The following is a 21,468-nucleotide window of genomic DNA, read 5'->3' as shown; positions in this document are numbered from 1 at the left end:
TTGAGATTGCCTCCGACTTAAGGTACTGCCTTGGCCTAGCTTCAGAGGTCGCTTGATGCGAGTGGCTGAGGAACAGATGCCCTAAGAAAAGAAAAAGAAGAGTTCTCGGGAGTCGGAGCGTGACAGACTAGCCGTCAATCGTAAGACTCGGGGGTGGGGACGGGGTCTGCTTGTTTCGACGTCCAAGTTCCTGGTCAACCAGTGTGTGTTAGGTTTCCGAAACAGGGACCATTCTTGAAGGGCGAAGTTCGTTAGAATCGGTGGCTGAGGTGATCGTCGAGCCTCTGAGCGCAGGGACGTTGAAGGCCTCGGATTCCGGCAGGATGATGGCAGACGGTTTATATCTCAGGGCGGAAAGCAGGCTGGTCTTCCAAGTGGCGTTTCCAGGGCTCAATGCTATTGCAATACGATCTTGTGGCAACGGCGTCGAGTACGCCTTGACTCGGGGGTGTCAGTTAGCCTGATGGGAAGAGAAGCGCTGGTAGATGCGTTCAGAAGCTTGAGCGTCGAGTCCAGGGACGTGATGATGCGATAATAGTAGAACAAAGATGCCGTCCCAGATGCTGAATGAAGTAGAAGTAGAGAGTAGTCCTGACTCAAGCGCGGTCGAAGTAGTAGTGTCGGACGAAAGAGACCTGCGGCCGATAGATAGAGTTTGCCTGACCCTATATGTGATAATGAGACTGGGAGAGGAGAGCAGCTCAGTTCAGTTCAGTTCAGTTCAGTTCAGCAGTCCGGAGGCGTGGTGGAGTCTTGCGTCTGAGGGTCTGGTCTTTCTTGTAAATAACGAGTGGAAGTGGGGTCCCACACATTTTGACTCGTCAATCAGGTACAATTCCGTAGCTCGACGTCCTAGGGATCGCTTGATGATAATGGCGGCGGAGGAGCAGGGGGTGCTGGAGAGGAAGCTATTCTCGATCAAGCTTAAACCCCAGATATTCATTCGATTTAGCCGTTCACGAGGCAAGGTTGGCGCAGGACTATGCCATTGGGCTGATCAGGGGGGCCTTTTTGCTCGGGGGTACTGTGCAGGGGAAGGCGAGGGCTGCTGCGTAGCTTGCCGGGGTCGGGGTCAGGGATGGGCCCAGTGGAACGCTGAGCTGGTGGCCTTGTCAACGGCAGACAAAGACGGGGCGGGGCGGGGGCTAATAGCGCATGCAAAGTGGGCTGCGGGCATGGTTCAGGACTACCGTAGTGAAGGTATCGAAACACCTGCTACGGTAGTCGAGAATACGCAGCCGTCCTGTAAATGAATGAATGTCTGCGTCCGCTGCTGATGCCGCTGCTACAGGCCCGTCCGTGTGCTCGGAGCAGAGAGAGGTATGCGCGCCGCGCCGCCGTGGTGGGGAAGGAACAGGACGGGCGGGTCAGGTCAGGTAGGGTTCTGCCGCTGTGCGTAGGAAAAAGGAAAGGAAAGGGAGAGGAGAGGGCAAAGGACACAAAAAGCCCAAAAGCCCAAAGACACTGACTGGTACATTGAGTTGCCCTCCCGGTTTGGCTGTGCCACCCTCCACACGCTTCACACCTACACTTCACACTTAATTCACACTTCACACCTCACACCTCACACCCACACCTCACACTCCACACTTCACACTTCACACTTCACACCTCACACTTCACACCACCACTACCACCACAACCAACACGGCGAGGGCCCCCGGCTGCTCAGGGACAAGCTCCTCTCATCCCTGGCCGCCTCCCTGGCTACTCCCTTGTCCTCAGCGACCTCCGCGGCCTTCGGGGGGGGGTGGTGCCCCCTGCTGCTCGCAAGGGCCTGCCCTGGCAGAACGTGAACCTCCCAACCTCCTAGGTGCGCAGCGACCCTGAACGGGGCCAGGATGCTCATCTTCCTCTGGCTTGCTTGGTGGGGCAGTCACGTTTCGATTGGTACAGGGCCTGCTCACAGGGGTTCGCCAAACCCCCTGCAGCTCCGGATCTCGCAACGGCACGCTTCTCTTCCTCTCAGTCCACACAACAGTGACAGGACGTCTGGCTCCGACTGGCGCTGAAAAATCCCTACTGCTGCTCTCGGCACTCTCGCCGACGAGCTCCGTAAATGGTGTCTAGGCCTAGAGCTACGGAGTATTGTCTCGTCGCTGGATCTAAATGCCGGAGCATGGCCTGTAAGTCGATATCAATACCTCCGCCCCTCGTGCGGCCTCGTGCGGATGGCCAGGCTTGTATCAAAGCACAACACTGGTAGGGGAGGAACGGCTCGATACCGAGATCGCGGTGATCAAGATAAAATAGCTTGCAACTCTGGACCTGGGCCATTGCTCATGGCGGACGGCTGAGAGGATCGTCCGCTCCCTCGTTGCATCAAGATTCCCAGAATCCCAGATTGGCATACCAGATGGGGATTGACGATCAAAAGGGGAGGCGTCAAAGACACTCATTTTAAATCCTGGCAGCCCCTCCAAAAGCGTCTAACGGAGGGCAGCAAGACAAGGCCGACTTTTACGAAATGTGAGGCTGCATGTTACTTCAAGATGTGATCATGCAACCGGGTTCAGATCGCAATTCTCGAGCTGCTATTGGTCCCTGAACGTCAACCATTATGAGAATGTGGTGATGAATGTCCAATGCAGATGCTGGTCTGCGAGAATCGGAATGCCATACTAGGCATCCCTCGATAATGCGTGCAAGACTGGGGCGATAGTGATTGACTAGACCCCTCCTTCTCAAGAGACCTCACCTCACGGTCTCTGTCCGTCTACTTCATGCTCGCAGAATCGTGTTCGCCAATCTCACTGCAAAAGCACAACATCAGTGGGCCAAGTGGAGGCCAAAGTCTCAAAGTCTATTCAACCTTCTCGACGCTCAGCCGCACGTCACCGGTCTGCCATCCATCATCAGAGGTAAGCTGATGATGGTGAGGGGCAAAGGGACGTTCGCAAGGCTGCGCCCTCCTGCTGCATCTGGCTGCGAAGACGGCCTTGGGGGGGGTGTTTCTTTTGGTGGAAGTGAAGCGTGGAAGTTGCTGCTGAATCACACAAAGTTCGGACAATCCCGTTCCACGCCTCAGCCGACACACTGTTACAACCTGAATCCACGACTGTGGAGTCCTCAGGTTCCTCCACCGCGCAGGTTTGGTGGGATGATACAAGACAGGCCTCTGGCTACCAGTACAGTACTCCTATTATTCCGGGTCCTTCGGATCAGTGACGAGTCGGCGTGCTTGATTCAAATGCGTGCCTCCCCCTCCCCCTCTGGGCTCTCGGAAGCTCCCCAAGCGAAGCGTGCCGCGCAGACGCTACAGTACGGGCAGGCCGGCGATCCCTGTCAGCAGCATCCATGTCACCTCGAGACGACAGAGACACGGAGCCACGAGAGAGAGGGAAAGCGCAAGAGTAAGAGGAAGGAGAAGCTGAGACTACAGCAGCAGCAGCGGGAGATCCAGCAAGTTACGTTTAGCAAGACCAACAAGTCAAGTCGTTTGGGCCTTGCCACTCCGTCCTCCGTCCTGACCGCGGCAGCGAGCTTCCAGAAGGTGTCCGCAACCCACCTTGAAGAGAACAGGAAGAAACACGGCTGCATCGGAGTACTAGTATCTGAGACAACGGCGATTGCTTTCCCCATCCTGATCCTGCTCCTGCCGGATGCCCCACCAAACCAACGGGCAGCCACAGGTCCCAAGTGAAAGAGTGTGCAAGCCACATGTAATCCTGCATGCCTGTCCTTGGTGGATCCCTTGTGGACCCTTCCTTGGCGATGAGGCCTCCAACAGCTACTAACCTACCATGGCACAGACTGCTGGGGAACTACATACGGAGGTACAGCCCATAAGTATTACGACGCCACTTGCAGGGATCTCAATTTTACCACCTAATGTTACAACCACAACGCACCACCAAAGCACAAAAAATAGATTGATGTATAGATCCCCTCTTAGGGATCATTTTAGTGTTTAAATAAAGGCTTTTGGTTGTGTATAGGAAAAGTTATGAGTGTTGAAATCGCGTGTGGCGTTCAGACCCTTGTAGTGGCGTCGTAATACTTATGGGCTGTACCTCCGTATTGTAGATTTGCAAGGTAGCCGGGGACAGGTCGTAATCGTACTCACAATCCTCCCTATCGCGCTGCCCCTCATTGCACCCCTCTCTGGCTCCTTCATTGCGGCGTTGACATCGTGCAGACTCCTCGTCCGCTGCAGAAACGTCAAACGGTCACAACGATTTTATCATCAACAGGCTCATCACACTTATCACCCGTCAGCCAGGAGTCCCAAAGAGACAATCCGGGAACGCCATGCCACCTTGCGAGCAGGACATTCCGATGTCACAGCGCCTTCTGCGCGGTGACAGGCACAATCTGCAGTTTTTATCTACGATGCAACATTTGCTCCTAGCGAGCTGCATCTCCAGCGCTACGCACCATATTCGGACGATTCTATGGAGTTCCTGCAGCTCCAACGCGCGCCTTTCCACCATGGGCCACCGCATCGCTGCACGATGTGGTGGACGTGTGTCGCAAAAGCACATCTCTGGAAGAAAATGCCCGGTCACCACGAACACCTCGAAGAAATCGTTAACGACTTTCACCTCTTCGAGTGCTCGTGCCGCTACGAAACATTTGATGAGTGTGAAACAATCTCACACGGCCCTGCAGCCCAAGTCACTAAAGTCGGGATTGACATCCAGCTAAGGAACGTGGGTTCTATTCTTGGACGGATGGCGTATTCCACCATCTCGCATCCCCAAATTTGAGAACAGCAGCCCGTCTCTCATCGCCCTCTCCGATCCTCTCGCCGTCGCCACCCTCGGGAGACCCTTGGGATTGGAATTTTGAAACATAATCGAAACGGGCTGCTCTGCTCGCTTGCTCCTGATCATCCGTTAGCCTCTCCGCGTCATCTTCACCCGGTTCGGATGAACATCCTATTCTAGAATGGCCTACTGCATCCAAGATCTTCCTGGACTCGACCGTGGCCACCTGCTGACCACAAGATTTCACTCCAAGAGGGGGAGGAGCTTTATCTTGATGGCACGCTGGATCTATTGCCTACAGATCGTACCTGGAATGACGAGTCTTGAGATCTCATTATGCGGCAATCTTCAACTGAGTCCATGGCCCAAGTGGGGCCTCTATTTCTTCCTCCTGAATGCGGCACACAAGCACATCATCAAAAGATTCGGTTCTCGAGTTCTGTGTGCCATTGCGTTGGCTAGGCACATGACGCTTTTCTCAACCTTTCTCCTGCCTCGTTCTCTACAATGAGCTGCTTCTGGGCACACCGACATTTTTGGCCAGACTTGACTGCTTGCCTCTCCCGTCCAGACTTCAGTATCACCAAGTACATTGCATTCTTTACCAGGCTCTGCGGCACTCATGCAAACAGCATCTAACATTGCCAATCTGCTGTCAACTCGACAGCTGTCCATTGGCCCCACTACACGGACCAAGAGTTCGCGGTTTCTTGTCTAATTATTACAAATAGATTCTCAAACAAACGTCAAACCGTCAGTATGAATGTTGGGCTGCTAGTGGCTCGCTTTGGCTGAAATGCCAGTCTCGTTCGACCTTCTTCCTGCCATGCAGAGCCGTCACAGTCAACCTACATAGGCTGAATACGGGCCACATGAACTTTGCCCTCGTGAGTGAAGTGGACCGTGCCTGGTGGCTAGGAGTTGGAGGTTGAGATTTTACTCTTACCCCACAATCTCGGCCTCTGAGGCTCTTCTGACGGGTCATTCGTTTGGTCCCTGGATCTGGTAATAGCACAAAAGTTTTTTGGCTGCAGTATCTGAGGCCAGACGATATGCACAACACTGGTCTCAACACTTCCTGAGCCTGCCTTCAGGCAAAAGTTTGGTAACGGTCCAGGACGTTGGACAGTGGTGCCCTTCCAACGGATAGCGGGGATTATTCTGAAAAGGATGTCCACGCAACAAAACCGGCTAGACAGAAGAACTTTTCTGCTCATATCACACCACTTGGCCACCACCGTGATCCTGCAACGCCATTCGGACGTCTGTCCCAAAAGGGCGTGGGGGAGTTGAGAGCAGACTGCCTCATTTTCGCAATCTGAGGATGATCCTCTGGTGGATCAACACCCCTCAGAAAGCCAAGCCAAATGGCGGCGCTCGTTCGGGACTCGGGATATTGTCACTCGAGTTAACGTTTTTTTGCGCGCGAAGTCGCCTACATACCATGTGGTTGCGGCAGACGTCTGAGCGCTGCGCTCGGACCTCTCCTGACGACACTGCCGACGCGGGGCATTTCGCCCTTCGCAAACCGCAATCCGCAGACCGCACCGCAAGTCGAGGCTTCGGGGCGGTATTGATAGCTTCAGCGTTGTTAGGTCAAGTCTCTCTGCGTCTGCCGGAGGGGGATCGCCTTCCCCACACTTCCAGCCCTGGTCCAGCGGCCGTGGCTTCAAGCCATGCTGATTTCGTATCGAAGATACAAAGAGGTCACCTGCGGTATCGAGAGATCTGCATAACGAGGCAATCGATTTCAATTATTGACGCACAAGCTTCCTCTGTTAGCTGGTAGTTTGGTAGCTGTTCCCCACGAAAGATGCAAGCCTCAATTGGAAGGTTGACCAGAACTTTGCAACAGTTCATGCAGTGCACAAAGTAAGCTGCACAAAGCAGGGCCAGGGGTAATATGCATGTGCACAGTCGCTGCGGTATCCTGGTCGGAGATACTGCACGGGTGACAATGGTCTCTTCCGGCATATATGGCTGATAAACCTGGCCGTCCACCTCGAACTGACCAGAGCCATAGTGTTTCAGTGATATCCGGGGACGGCAAAACCGCGGCCACGCCTGTTTATCAGTTTCCGATTCATGATAAAGTCGGGACCGCACCGAGAGACGGGAGATGGTAAAGTCTAACGAGCTGAATAGCAGCTTCGGTTGATCGAGCCGATTCGCGAGAAAGCCAAAGTCCTGTCGCATAATAATCAGACACTAGCGGCTGGGCATCTAGCAGCGAGCACAGATACGATACTCCACAGAACTTTCTGGCTAGGTCAGGGGGATGGCCTTGGACTAGCAACCGCAAGCCAAGGGAAGTCTGTGAAACGCCTATCACCAGCATATCTTATCGGGACTTCCTCCAGGCTGGCTGTGGCAAGCGTCGTCGGTTGTCGAGTTGCAGTGCTGAATTGAATGAATACCGGTCTCTCAAGGGTGATTGACACAAGGAACGTGGAGTGTAATATGTTACGGCAGATTCGGTGGCCCAACCCCACTACTGTACCCCTCCAGAGACCCTGGAATGGCGGGGCGGATAGTGCTGTCCGACAACTTCGTTTCACGGACCATGCGCTTACTGTCCATGTACCTCTTCGGAAATTCGGAAACCGTTCACCTCGACATCCTGACGACCGGCCCGCACATCTCACGAAGGAATGTGATGTGATTGTGATGAGCAACTACGTCTGGAGCCCTGATGTTGGAGTAAGACCCACGTCGGGATGGAATAGAAGAGTCGAATAAACATTGCTGCTCATCGGCACTTTGGAGCTGGCGGCGGAAAGTGGCTTGCGAGGAGTAGCGTCTCTGGTTGACATCCAACAGTGATCTGATGAAAGGTTGTCACAATCAACGTCGAGGAGTAACTATTCAAGATTGTAGCTCCTTCCTCTGCCTCTCCTTCATGACTCGTTATCGGCACCCCTATCTAATTTCCCGACATTCGAGGTCTCGATAGACCTTCAACCTTGACTTTCACACTATGGAAGATCTTCGGACCTTGCTCAGCAGACATGCAATATTGCTATTCCTATCTCATAATACAAGCATCAATCAACACCGGCGACGGCTAACCCAACTTTGAAGCAGAGCCGTTGCCATGATGCGGACCTGCCCGCTTGGTTTGAGTTAAGCTTCACGATGCACTCGATGTGCTGCATCATCCGCACCCTTATCTGAAGGAAGCTACGGGGGAAAAAAATCTGCTGTCCCACAATTCTCGGAGAATAGGATCCTTTTGTTTCTTTTCCCGTCGTTCGTGTGTTCTGGCCCTTCTCCACCCCTCCACAAGCATCGAAACCTTATCGCCAGCGTTTGGTATATGCCGAGAGTTGGTTTGGTGTCGAACGTACGCCGCCTCCGATCATATTGCCACTCGCTGTCTTATGCGTTGATCGACTATTGACGAGGTGACTTTACACATTCCACAACAGTCTGGGGTATGCAGTAGCATGCAGGTCGGTATAGAAACCACGTTTGTGTGGGTGAGCCGTGGGTAGCACTCGTTGAAGGCCGGGGTGAGATCTTGGGATTAATGTTCGAGCTGCCTCAATTTGGGAGTGCACACTGAACCAAACAGGTGGGGAACGGCAACACACTCGACGTTCAGGATAGGGAGCGCTTGCTGCGGCCTCCTATTTCCTGTTCCTGGGCCGATCGAAGCTGGATGCACAATGCACGCACGACAGTGCAGGGTCCCGAGTCATGGCCCCGAAAAGCTACTTGCTGACTGCGCCAGCCCCTCCCGGAATTGATGCTTCTTTGCTGCACCCAATGGCAGAACCGTTCCGAGGGAGATTTCAATCTCCGCGCTCGAGACTTCCAACTGACGGATTAGGGATCTCCAATTCTTTCATCCCAACTTCCTGGATTTGATTTGATTTGATTTGATAGTTATTTACGTCCGTGGGCGTGAGCCGACCTCCCGTGGGGTATGGGGACGTGCTAAGCATATAGGAATTACAAATAGAGTACTACTTGTAATAGGTGTCAAAACCACAAGGGGAAAAAGACCCCCCATTACAAGCAATCCCGGGTCCCTAATCCCGCGGTATTACAGTGCCCCTATAGACCTTTGAAAGCATTTCAAGTTGTGTAGTGCTGTTGCCAGCTCTCATTGTAGGACTCTCCACGGCCGGTTGGGAGTCAGCCCTACGCTCGACACCAATTCCAATAGATTCCCGCCCGTCTACTCCCCTCCCGACTTGTACCCTCCCCAAGAAGATATAACGTAGTAGTACTCGCAGCCGGTATCCTCGGGTTGCATCTGCAAGGTGTCCTCCACTCGTTTGACCCGATCGATTAAGGACGAAGGACCTGTCGCAAGAGGCTATCGCGGGAGCCCGATCGTCCAACTTGAGCGTCTACCTTCCCTCCTCCCCCGAGTACTCAAATGCTATATCCCTTGTGCCCTCGTAGTCGTCGTTTGGAAAGTAGCCAGTCGTAAAAGCGTAAAAGGGTTCGAGCTACGGGCAGAAGGCCACGTTGCAGTGGCTATTCAACCTCGTAGTTGTGTCGACACAAGGAGGACAACGTGTATAGCTTCGCGAGCTATAGCACCTCAACTAGTCACCTCGGTGACTGCGTCCACTCTTCAGCTCAGTCGAATACTTGTTGAAAGTGTCGACAGTTCGTAGCCAGCGCCCCGTACAGGCAGAAAGGTCCGTCTTCGCTGGCCCCCAACTTCCTGGATCGGTGGCCAATGGCTCTTTTTTCACACCCTCTTCATGTACGCTCGACCCGCGACGCGATTCAGGTGCTGCGTTGTCTATTGCAAAGGGTGTGTAAAAAAAACTTTCAACTCCACGCAAGCCAGAACGCAGGTCCACGCACGCTCAAACAACTACACACCAATACAACGACAGAACTCTTCTGCCTCCGAATCGCCACTTTAGGCCTGGAAGCCAAAACGCCAACGGCAACTCCTCATGATCAGGATCCATCTCCATTTTTGGTACTCCAGTGGAGGAAGGAACAATGCACTCATCAATACCCTTCCACTCCCTCGCATGTTACGTACATCTACCTTGCATATGCGGGTATAGAGCGAACAATGCAGCGTGTGCGCGTGTTGTTGCTCGACAGAGCAGACACAGAATTCCATGGCCCATTATCGAAGCCAGACTTTTGAGCCTGCAAGCCCCAGATCTCCCTCGCATAGAGGAAAGGATCCTTCCGTTGCACAGAGCCCGGCGTGGCTGGTTGAAGTCGCCAATCACAAAATAGACATTGCTCAAGTGCGGTTTCGCACCCTCCATCCCCTTTCATGCTCATCCAGAAAAGTATATCTGCTTGACATTTGATTGATAAATTCCAAGTTCGGTCCGGGGTACAGTACGGGTGCCCTCTTTTTTGGTGTTTGCGATAGACACATGTGTAAGCAGCAGCACCTGCCTTTCTGCACCAGGTCAGGCATTGCTGCGTGGTTGATACCAGGGTGCTTTCAGTTCCGCTGACCAATATTGGCCCTATTTGATGAATTTTCTCCGCCCGCGGATTTCTTATTGGCCTCTCTGCACCCCTTTCCTTTCCGTCCTTTCAGATCCCAATAATACCTACCTGGACCGGACAGCGGTCAGTACTGCCTTGTACCCTCCAAACCTACACCAAACTTTGGGGCCCCTAATCGCGGGATGAGGTGCTCTGTAAGACAAACGGCGTAGGCGAATGGGAAGTCTGGTACAGTTGAAGTCGACACAACCTCACCGCCATGTTTTACCTAGGTATGATTCCCCGCGTTTCGTGCTTCTTCTGGATGTTCGTGCATCTCTCTCTGCAGTTCATCATTCATGAGACCACTTACCAGGGCTAGTCTCTTGTTCAAAGTATGTCCAGTAAAACCCATATCCTTTATTTTAGCAATTCTGGTATCGTTGCCACACCCCAACGGCGATCCGCCTATGAGAACCTTTTGCGACAAGAATACTTGGGCACATGTGAAGTTGGAAATGCATGACGCACATTATACTTTCAACGTGCGACGGACAGGTCTTCCGCGGGACGGCACGGCTTAAGTCGCGGCTTGTACGTACGCAAACGTTTCTCATTTCTGTGCTCTGCGATGTGAAGGCAAGGACATGGTTTCCCCGCAATTCCTTCATCTCTGGAGACGACGCTCATTAAGGTCGTGGTTGGGACAGAGGATACTGGGGATTTGATGTCATGTTTTTGTCAGAGCTGAATAAGAAGTGGTACTCGGTTGCGGCCTGGAGGTTCTGCTTCCGTGATCGAAAAGGATCATGAACCACACAGCTGGGAATTTTTCGCAGGGGCTTTTGGAAGCTGCCCTTTCGCATCCTATTTCCTATCAGTAGGTCAAGGGATCTTTTAATCTGAAGTTTGGTCTTTATGTGCACACGTCATGTTGTTTCTGGAAATTTGAATCATGCGAGTACTGAGCGCATGAGCGTCCGGCTCTCGGTGTTGTTACAGAGTATTCTCCTATCTTGCGCATTGAGTAGTTCATGCCCAGCACGTTTTCCGCCGATCGAGAGAGCTGTGTCCGGTGATTCAATTCGGGACTTTGACGTTGTCTGTTCGTCATGTCTGTTCCTTCCTTTCAGTCTGTTCGTCAATCCGGGGATCGTGAGCAATCGTCCAGTACGTGGCCACTCAGTCGTGTTCCTGCTGCGGAAACCTTGGTTCCTCGACTCAAGGATGCTCGACGAGTTGACCACTCATTAATATTCGCGCACTTGAAATGCCTCATCTTTCTCTTCCGAGCCACTTGGAGAAACTTGAAGAAATATGACTGCAGTGGCGAAAGCCCTGAAGGACCCAGAACGACCCCATCAAAGCGTCCTTCCGGCTTCCGATCACAAACCCAAGCTCGCACAGACGTTCATCCGTCTTCCGAATCTGTTCCGAATCGCTGCTCGCTTCGTCTTCCTCCCACTTTGTAACATGCGTATCCTGATACCCATCCTCAAACTAGCGATATCGCATAAGCCCCTGAACAGCTGCCAGTCAGCCTGTGGCTGGAAACTCTGAAACTCTTTTCAGACTGAAGGAAAGGGCGACGAAGATTCAGCTTGTGAGCTTATGGCTTGTGTGCTGCTGCGCACTGACTGACGGCGACCATCTTCGCCCTCAGCTGTCTACCAACCAACCATAACCCACTAAGAACTCAACCTTCAATTTCGAAAAATAATAGCGTACCCCTCCATATGCATCTTATCCTTATCAAGATGCATGCCCAATATATATAGAGAGAGAGTGTGTGTGCTTTTTAATATATGCAGCAGTTCGTGTCTCACTGCTGTTTGTAATATAGAAATATATTAATACCCGAAGCCCACCGAACCGATCGATATCCATTTAACCATCTTTTCGTCACCGCGCATCATCTGTAAATCCGGAGACGAGAAACATTCGCTTCCTAGCTTTCCCAATCTCACCCCATAAAATGGCAATAATATGAAGATCCCCCCGCACTCCGCCTTCTCTAAAATTAAACACCTACCACCTACCCGTTCGTGCCTCCCCTCCATAACAGGGGGTTCGTGAATGCGATTTGGCCAGTATTTTACATAGTAAATTTGTCTTAGAGGTACTTTAAGCTGGCTGCGCTGGCTGGGCCGTGCAGCCAGCTTAGCGAGGAACACCAATTTTGGTGGTGGTCAAATCGCTTTCACGAACCCCCACCAGTGGTAACCAGTGGAAGGTACAAATAGGTAATTCCCAAAACCCAAACAAATTAAGATTTCTGTTCCTGGGCAATAACCTTCATAATACAGTATTGATAAGTAGTGTGGAGAGGGGAAATGAGGGCAGAAACCATGCACACACGTGCTAGTGCTGTTTTCAGGGATCAGCCCACTGAGCTCCCGGCTTACCCTTCTGAGTTGATTAGGGGGCGATCCCTGAGGCGCCAGGAAAGCCCGAGAATAGCAACAAGGCCCCCCTTAAAACTCTCTTCCAAATACTTTTCGCTTTCCCGTTTCTCCGCATTTGTTTAATCTTCTTATCCCACGCCTTTAGTAGCGTTCTTTCGCTAGGGAAGATTTGCAGTTTTAGCGTTTGATCTGCGACGCTCGCGGGGGCTTTCCCTGTTGTGGTGGAGGCGCAGTCTTCGGCGTCATTGGAGGCTGGCTACACTAGAGTTTCGAAACGTTCAACGATGATGGTGCGGGGCATGAGTCGACAGGATACACAGACATCTATGAACGGCTGTCTGCTTCCTCAATTGACTGTGCAGCCAATGGTGGAGGCTAGTCTGGAGTTTACGTACGTACTGTACTGTTTTGCAGCATACCATCTCTCCATCCCATTACATAGGTCTTGTGTCCTCCTGCTTCGGACGGTTCAAGACGGTTGAGGACCGAGACACGGCACCCGGCAAGACATAACGAGACATGGCTCGGTGATGAAGAAGTGCATGCATTGCACTGCAGCGAAAGGAGAAACTAGGGCCGGCCAGGTCTCGCAATTGATCCCATTCCGCGTCTGTTGGGCTCCTCGATGCGGGTTGGTTGGTGCTTGGCCCTCCGGGGGCGTCCCGGAGTAACAAATCAAATAGCGTAGCTTGATTGCAATGGCGCAACGGACTGCTGTGAGACAAAACTATGAGTTTCAGGCTTGCCAATCAAAGGGTGGTGATCCGCAATACCATGCGGAGAAGTGCCATACGTTTCTTTAAGCGAAGAAGGGTGATGCTTGCTGCATTTATGTAAGGAAACCTTGTTTACCTAACGGCCTGTTTCTATTGATCGAGATTGATATTGATGCTTAGTGGGGGCAGGCAGGTGTCAGATCCCGGGTTATGGATTTGATAGGGGGGACTGGCTGGATCCGGCCAGCCGTAGAGGAATGCGCATTGATGGGTCGCTCACTCCTGGCAATCCCGAGAACCGCTTCCCTGGCAGCGACAACAAAACAACTCCAGGGTCTCATGCCCACACAGAAGGTAAGGGAAGCCTGGCCGTCAAGTCAAGGCCCTTCGATGCTAATTGTGGTTGGAGATACGAAGTGAGTGAGTGGTGTTGAGAGTTCCAGCCAGGACTCGGCAAAGTTCCATGGCGGGAGATGCACACAGGGGACCCATGCGGCGATCTCGATTCTCTGGACGTCGTCGTCGTCGTGTGTAACCGCTTCATCATGGCATTACGCATGGAGGATTCAATTGACTAGAAGCAGATATCGATGGCGGATCGTGGTTTATTAGTGGCGAGGAGAGGTACGATCGGGATGCGTGGCCTGGCTGCTTAGGTTGCTGCAACGCAAGCAAGAAAAGATATTCCCGATTTGATCGACCGCAATTAGGTTGGGAACATCTCTGCGAGCGCCTGACTTGCATCGCAGTGCGTTGCATGCGGTAAGGATAGTATTTCTTTCGCATTCTCCCAGCGGATAGAGTGGATATGGGAAGGGAACGGGAGTTCCCTAGTTTCCGCAGGCAGAGCTCTCTGGAGAGCTGCGAACTGTCGAATCGTGCCCACCAGTCAGTTACTTACTTGCCTTTTTCTTTTCCGCCATACGCCGAAGGCACCTTCAGAGGCAATATGTATCGTTCCTTCGAATGGAATGATGGCACAGTAGTTGGATGTATAAAATTGATAGTCTACTGTAGATTATCTGCATCATTTTCGTTGAGAGGGCGCGGGTTCGATCTCGATCCTGCAAGCAATTGTTGGTTGCAGGAGGGGTGCAGCATCGTCGCCAATGCAGCTCACGATTAGTTGCTTGCTGCGCTGCAGGTCTTCGTTCTACTGTCCATCCAGAGCTTTGATCATCACGATCTACGTTTCTCCGGTCATAACCGAAGACCCATACCATATATCATCACATATCATCATATATAAAAGCACAACTAAGTGGATGCTGATTGCATCGTATCGCGTGGGTATCAAGGTAGTGGCTGACCAGGTTCTTCCATGAAGTTTAGACGCGGAAAGACCCCTAAGTCAAGGCATTTCGTGCGATGATGAAGAGGTTTCTGGTACCCAAAATAGTTTGTTTGATCGGTCGATGATCGGCTCACTGTCAAAGGGATATGCTTCGGTTACACTACTCGTGAAGCATGAGATCGGAAGACTCTCCAACAGAGGGCCTAGAAGCTTTCTCAGGACTCCACTTCACTGTGGAACTGCCGAGATGAATTCCTGATGAATTGTGTGATATCGGAGGAGTCTCCGAAAGCCCATGAGTTAGGTTGTTTGCTGGTTGCGCGGCTGTACTACAAAAAACATGTTCGTCATAGTTAAGAAGCTTTTGCATTTACAAAAAAAAAAACTCCTAATTTCACAGTTTCACACCACATCTTCATAGAGATACTCTCCTCAACTGCCGAGGGTGATCATTTCATCCCTCTGGCTTTTTCTTCAAGTTTCATCAAGTTTCATCGAGTAACAAATGCAAGTCTTCACTTCCAATCGCATCTCACACAGAATAAGGTTAAGTTGACAGCCCTCGCTTAATAGTCTAACAGTATCCACGTTATTTTATGGGGATTTGTCGCTCAATTGATGTGGACCTTAAAGCGGGACGTTTAGTTTGTGACGTCTTAGTTGTGGAAAAAGAACCCCTAAGTTTTGGGGGGGATCAGGTTATCCGCTCCCTCAGCTGACTCGAACTGCTGGTCTATGCTTTGTAGCGATTTGCTTATTCTTGCTTTTATCGAGTGTCAAATACGGTTGATCAAGTTTTAAGCAGTGACGGATCATTTCAGAGTGAAACTCTGGACAGGAGACTTCGGTTACATCGTCCGCTGGGCGGGCCATTCCGTTAACCGCCAGCTTTGCGAATAGTTGCATATCCCGTATGCATCTGATCAATAGCTGCTTCATTAATTCTGAACAGATTCAGATAGGCTGTCGTTTTCAAGCTCCAGCAACTCCTCTCGAGCCAACCAAACAGTTTTGCGCGGTGATAGTGACAAAATGGGCGCATTTCAGCAAGCGCGGGCTGATTTGAGTCACAGTAGTATCGTCCCGCGAGAATTGCTTTACGTCCACTAACCAAGCAGAGGAGAATAGAACCAAGGCTTCCCCCGCGAAGATCTCTGCAATATGTTGAAATATATTGGAACATGCCGATGATAGCATGGCGGAGTATCAGACAAGGACTTTACCTTGCCATCGCCGGTGTGCAGGAGTTCGCATAGACCCAGCCCAGTGACCTGGCCCCATCCTTGGATAACCATATCGAGGATTACCTGGTTGGCAAACATGTCCTTGGGACGTTTTGAAGCCTGAGCGAAGCCCTGTTTTGTCCCATCTGATGTCCCTAAACTTCGGTAGTCTGCTGCTTGTACACGGAGGATTTGTTGCTATGGAGATTGAAGCCGAAGTCGTACTCGTTTTGCCCGTGGAGCTAGAATATTTGCTGCCACTATTTTTGAAAGCGGAGTTCTGAGTTGAACCGCCCCTAAGCAGCTTTGGTGCAGCTCGGTGATCTGATGTTTTGGGAAATTGGGGTATGACTCGAGCTCACGTCAGCCCCTATCAAATCCTTTTCGCCAATTTTCAGCTGAAATGGAGCTTCCACGCGTACAACGGCGTTTCCAGCCGTCAATGGAGACATTTCGATATTCTCCGTCGTCCCTAGATTTTCTAGTATAGGCGTCAAGGAGATTATTCTGAGTACGAAGAGTTCTCGCCCGGCATGTATTCGTGGGGCGCATTCAGTGCTCCTGTGGGGCCCATGAGCTAATTTCCAACCGGAGAATATACTGCATTGCAGAAAGCCTCGATAATACTCGCCAAGGTATTAAGGTCTCACAAAAACGTTTCAGCAAGAGGTCAAACGGCTAGAGAGCAGGTTGGAGATTCTGTGGAATATTCCAATGAGACTGACAAGGGGAGAAACTGTCCGCAAAGCTTTGCTTTTGCAGCTCCTCGTCCATCAAAAGTGTTGCAACTCGTCTGGCAGGGCATCAAAGCGCCGTCTAACAAAATTTCCGTCAGCCATCTGCTTTTTTGTTTTGCGCAAACCCCTCATTCTGACAATTAATTGTGCGAGTATGAAGTACAGCAGTCGATATTGTCATTTGCGCCGAAATTCCATCTCATCATCACCCTAGCCAAGCGTATACAAAAAGGAACGTCTGTCGTTGCGCTGCTGCGCAGCCACTTCCAAGCTTGACAGCTGCAGTCATCCGTCCCACGGGTCAATCTGAGAAGTGATAGAGATGTACTGTGTTCTTTGGCTGAACATTTCTTTTGTATGACACGACATTGAAAAACCATTCATGTACGATTTTCATGCCTATTCCCTGCCAGTCTCCCAGCACTTGCTGTTGGGACTGCAGGTGCCGACCACAGGACCATGGTCTCTAGATCGCTCTGCTGCGTTGCAGCCCTCTGCAGCATCGTGGCGCTGCAGCAAGTTAGTTCGCACCCGCATGAACATGTGGGATGATTGACTGTTGCAACTCGAGGTGGGATCAACACTTGCTTTTTCCTGCTGGACTGCCAGGCCGACTGACCCTCCAAACAATTTGTGGAGAGCGAGTGCGGAGCGATCCTCGACAGAAAGAGGTTCTATAGCACGCCTCTTAAGTGTTTCAACTTGGGACTGCCGAGGATTGTCTCGAAAGCCCGACGAGTTCACCCGCGTTGCTATGCTGTGCCGCAACCTCATCCCTTAATGAAATCCTACAGAACGAGGTGTGATGGTGGAGAAACGTCGGGATGGAACGGTGGACCATGGAGACTACAGAGACAGGCGGCCCATGGGCTGCGGGTGAGTACAGCCGAGTCGGGGCAGCTGAAAATTTGGGGATTTCCAGGCTTCCAGCGCGACCGGCGGTCTCAAGGACTCGACAGGTCACATCTCCCTTTCCAGAATTCGGTCCGTAAGAAAGTCGAAATTGGAACAGAAGAAAGATCTGGACATGGAGAAAGGTTGATACGAGTTTAGTTTCGTGGGGCCGCCGGCTGTTCATTGGCATCTGGGCCGTCCCGTGGACGTTGCGTTTTGCTTTTTGTGCAGTGCCATGCAGTTCGGTTGTGATTCTTACGAGTTATATGCCGGCGTTGTATCTATCGGGATGTTGTTTTTCTTCCCCCGTATCTGCACTTGCAGCTCGGCTCGACGATGCAAGATGATGCGGGATGCTTGTCTCTGCATCAGGCTGCATTTAAGTTCCGCAAACAAATCCGAATAGGTCACGGTTTGACGATGTGGTTGCGACATTTCGTGCTTGTCGATTCTCAAAGATGAAGCACAGCAGTCAGAGATCGAGAGAAAGTATTCTCAAGTATCAAATCAGCAGTGCACGATTGCCATGTTGTTAGCTTAATTCTTTTCTTTAGGGAGTTCGGGGTGCCGTTGATGTCGATACGTATGAAATCAGAAGACTCGCGCGAGACGACGAGCTTGCGATCCCACCCGCGATAATGAAGAAGCATTCGCTCAGAGAAATTCCTACAGCTGTGCATGATATCCACGTGTGTTGAATTTCTTATTTGCTTCGATATGACAGCTGTTGATGTCGATCGATATAGGTTCGAATCAGGCCAGTACATTCGAGCGAGATGTGCAGGTTGTCAGATGAAGTCTTCTCTTGTCCCATTTCCAGGGGAAGTCGTGCAACTCAATCCCCTCGAGCAAGTATCCTCATGGGTTGTGTGCCGTGTGCTTGTTGGACGAGAATCTAGGGCCTGCTCGCCTCGCCAGGAAGCGGGCTGTTCGGAGTGTTCTGCTTACTCCCGTGCTGATTTTGTAGCCCTAATTCCCAGGTGCGAGCTTGAGAAGGACGTTCGAGTTCAGAAGAAACTGGGAGGGAAACCCCCTCAGGCGAGCTGGCAAGATCCAGCAAAGGAAAGCAAAGAGGGGCAGTTTCGATGTGGTGGTTGTGACTCGCGGCAACATCGCAGCACCATTCCTTCCTGTCCGGGGACATGCAACCAAAAAGAACTCTACTCAGTCACTAGTAGTTTGAATGGATCCCGTCTTGAGCTCGCACTTAGTATTTGGTAGCCACACTGAGAGATCTCTATGATATTACTCAATTCTTGAGTTTGTCCCTGATTACTTCTTGGTACTCTTCGACGAGCTTTTTCGACTGTGATACACACCATCTTCCCAACTGTCCCACCACCCCACCGCCCCCTTCTTCTTGCCCTGTTTGCCAACTATCCAGCAAATCCAACACGTCTCCAACCCCATATCCGAGCTCAAATTGCTGTCATCAACCACACGGTGGACACACCGAGAGTTTCGGAAAAGTCTAGGCATGGAGGAAACAGATAGGAATCAAATCAAACAAACACCGTTCTTCAATGAACGGGATGGGCCAAAGAGCAGTGGAAGTCGCGAGACAGCTGATAGCGAAAGGGTAAAAGGAGGTGTCTTCCAAACGAGTTGGCTTGTTTTTGCCGAGTCACTGACCACACTTCAAAAGTTTAGTCGTTTCCGGGAACTATACTTCCCCTTTACAAGTTTGAGGTTTCTCTGAGGTACCTGTTAATTGTATTCTGGGGTGGTCTCATCTTTCTGTCAGGGTGCATGTCGCATTTGGTGGAGTTGCGTCCATGTACATATCGGCAAACGATTTTGGGGCGGGTGAGGTGGCGTGAATTGCGCAAACTTCTTTTGAGAAAACACGAGATTCTACATAATCTTACAATTCGCAAGGGTACCAAGGAAGAACATAAGAAGTCTTGCTTCATATTGCGTATCGATACTCAGTGTTCTGTTCCGTACCCTCCACATGTTCGACTTTGCCTTCATCCAGCTGCTTATTCCTCCACACCCAAATTTGCCTCATTGCAAGTCCCAACACAATGAATGCAGCCTGAAAACATCCCGTCAAAACCAGCGCAAGTTTGAAAACCGGAGGATCCTGAGACCGGAAAGTGTCCGAAGAAATAATTCCTTCAAGATTCGGGAATGTGTAAATCATTCCCAACGCAGTTGCTCGAGCCGTGTTATTAGGGAAATTGCTGCTTGCCCAAGACGGAACGAGTGCTCCAGAGGTGAAAGTTCCAACTGGAAGAGGTAGGTGAAGAGGTATCTTGCTCCGGAATTCGCATTTGAGTTCACCGTTACTAGGCTGATGAACGCAACGAGTGCAAATACCACTGCACTTGATGAGACGACTCCTGGTTGTTGGTATCTGTCGGAGAGCCAGCACCACGATACTTCTGTGACCGCTCCTGCAAGATTGGCTTTTGGAGTGGAGATCGTTAGTCTTTGGACGATTGTCTGGAAATCATGTTAGTCGGTGCTCCTCATTTTCGGATTGCAGGAGGTCCTTCGGGAAGAAAGTTAGAGCCACTGGCTTATCCCACGCCATACAACAAGCCCATGAGTGTGAACACCCAAGCCTCCCAATTTAGTAAAGCGTGGAGGATTCCTTAAGTCCCACACTAGTGTTTCTTTCTTGGAACCCATTTTCATACCGAATAGTTGAGGTGGTAACTTCCTTTTCGGTGAACCAGCGAGATTTGCCGATATTGCGGGGTAGCCATAGGAATGCGAAGTGAGCAATACCCATGGTCATTGACCCTCAATGATGAAGAGGTACTGCGGACCCTACGAAAAAGTCATTTAGAATCCAACAGTTATCTGGATCAAAATTTGACTTACCCAGAGTGGTTTCCCGGTCCACTGAAGGACGTCCCACGAGATGAGGCCACTGACTGCACTCTTCCAAAAGTGAGTGTTACTTAGGTTCGCTTCCTTGAGAAAAGTGATATCTGCTCATGACAATAAACACAGTAACTCCTCAATCCGACATTCTCAACCCCCACCTCCTTCCTTGTATAAAACCTAGCAAAATGATACTTAATACCAGGCTTGAACCCTGCCTCGGCGGTCCCAATAAAGATCCTAAAATTAATCAAGTCCGAATACCCTTTAGCGAAAGCAGCACCAGTCGTCATGGCCCCCAGATAAACATGAGAACCGGAATGACACTGCTAGGATGGAACTTCTTGGCGAATAGGGAGAGCGGGATGGCGAAGAGTGCGTAGGGGATATAGAAATAAGTTAGGACTAGGGAGTATTGGCCGGATTTGAGGCCGATATCTTTTTCGATGCCGTCTGTTTTGGTATTTCCGAGATTGACGTGGTCGAGCGTGTGCGGGAAGTAGGCCAGGCCTGGATTCTCATGTCAGTGGCCGTGCTGAGAGGTTTGAGGAGAAGGGTATGCATTGACCAATAATTGGGAGGAAGAGAAAATCAAGTTTGCATACGAGTGAACGCTCGGTCTTAGGCCCAATGTGCAAAAGAGGTTCAGGGGTTCTTGGGAGACATTTGAGCCACTCTCTGTGGCGAGGGCATCTGGTTTTTTCTCCTTTTGTTGGAGAGAGGAGACAGCAGGAGTTTTCAAATCGGAATACTTGCTGATGTGCCCTCATAGGTGGTTCAATAAGAAACTTCAAGTGGCTTATAAAGAAGTTTTGAGTTATCCACCATTCAAAGCCGATCACCTCAGGTTTGTTGAAATGTGCGCCACCGTTCCGAGCCCGAGGTCTCCACGTCGTGATGGAGTGTAGTTACACTGAAGATTCGCTGCCATATACCGCGTGCAGATGAGAGCTTTCGCATCACGTCGCAAGTGAGATTTTTTGCATACCATGTAAGCAACAGGTGTTGGATGAGGCATTGTTTCGTACTCCTCTCGAGGTCTTATCCTCTCTTATTACCCTTCATCTCAATGGCTTACAGAAGCCTTAAGATCGGAAGGGAGTTGGACAGCCTTGGAATTGTTTGCCTGCAAGGATACCAGGGTGACCTATAGTGTCAGGATTCAGAATCAGAGAAAACTTCATCAGTAGTTGCACACCAGGAAAAAAGCCCAATCTCGAGGATGATATGG

General features: G+C 51.0%; 3 protein-coding genes across 3 annotated transcripts; 1 reads left to right on the top strand and 2 right to left on the bottom strand.

Moving 5' to 3' along the window:
• Nucleotides 1-2,723: 2,723 nt before the first annotated feature.
• K444DRAFT_628061 (uncharacterized protein) lies at nt 2,724-3,643 on the top strand (the record flags this gene model as incomplete). Its single annotated transcript, XM_024882880.1, has 2 exons — nt 2,724-2,861; nt 3,002-3,643. The coding sequence occupies 2 exons, from the start codon at nt 2,724-2,726 to the stop codon at nt 3,641-3,643; spliced, it is 780 nt and encodes a 259-aa protein (XP_024738952.1).
• Nucleotides 3,644-20,186: 16,543 nt separating this feature from the next.
• Nucleotides 20,187-20,887, bottom strand: K444DRAFT_718813 (uncharacterized protein; the record flags this gene model as incomplete). The annotated part of the gene is made up of 2 exons (XM_024888437.1): nt 20,187-20,747; nt 20,806-20,887. Coding segments are annotated over 2 exons (303 nt in total), but the record flags the coding sequence as incomplete, so codon positions are not given.
• On the bottom strand, nt 20,719-21,308 carry K444DRAFT_611253 (uncharacterized protein). Its single transcript, XM_024879909.1, has 2 exons — nt 20,843-21,308; nt 20,719-20,747 (listed from the first exon to the last, which is right to left on the bottom strand). The coding sequence occupies exon 1, from the start codon at nt 21,253-21,255 to the stop codon at nt 21,076-21,078; it is 180 nt and encodes a 59-aa protein (XP_024738950.1). The 5' UTR covers nt 21,256-21,308; the 3' UTR covers nt 20,719-20,747; nt 20,843-21,075.
• Nucleotides 21,309-21,468: the final 160 nt, after the last annotated feature.

This window comes from Hyaloscypha bicolor (genome assembly GCF_002865645.1).
Source record: "Hyaloscypha bicolor E unplaced genomic scaffold K444scaffold_55, whole genome shotgun sequence".
NCBI lineage: Eukaryota > Fungi > Ascomycota > Leotiomycetes > Helotiales > Hyaloscyphaceae > Hyaloscypha > Hyaloscypha bicolor.
Note: the sequence above shows the minus strand (reverse complement) of the source record. Positions and strands in the feature narration are given on the sequence as shown.

Bases quoted from the DNA above. Each gene is read 5' to 3' on its own strand.
- K444DRAFT_611253 (XM_024879909.1), bottom strand. From the start codon at position 21,255: ATGCCTCATCCAACACCTGTTGCTTACATGGTATGCAAAAAATCTCAC.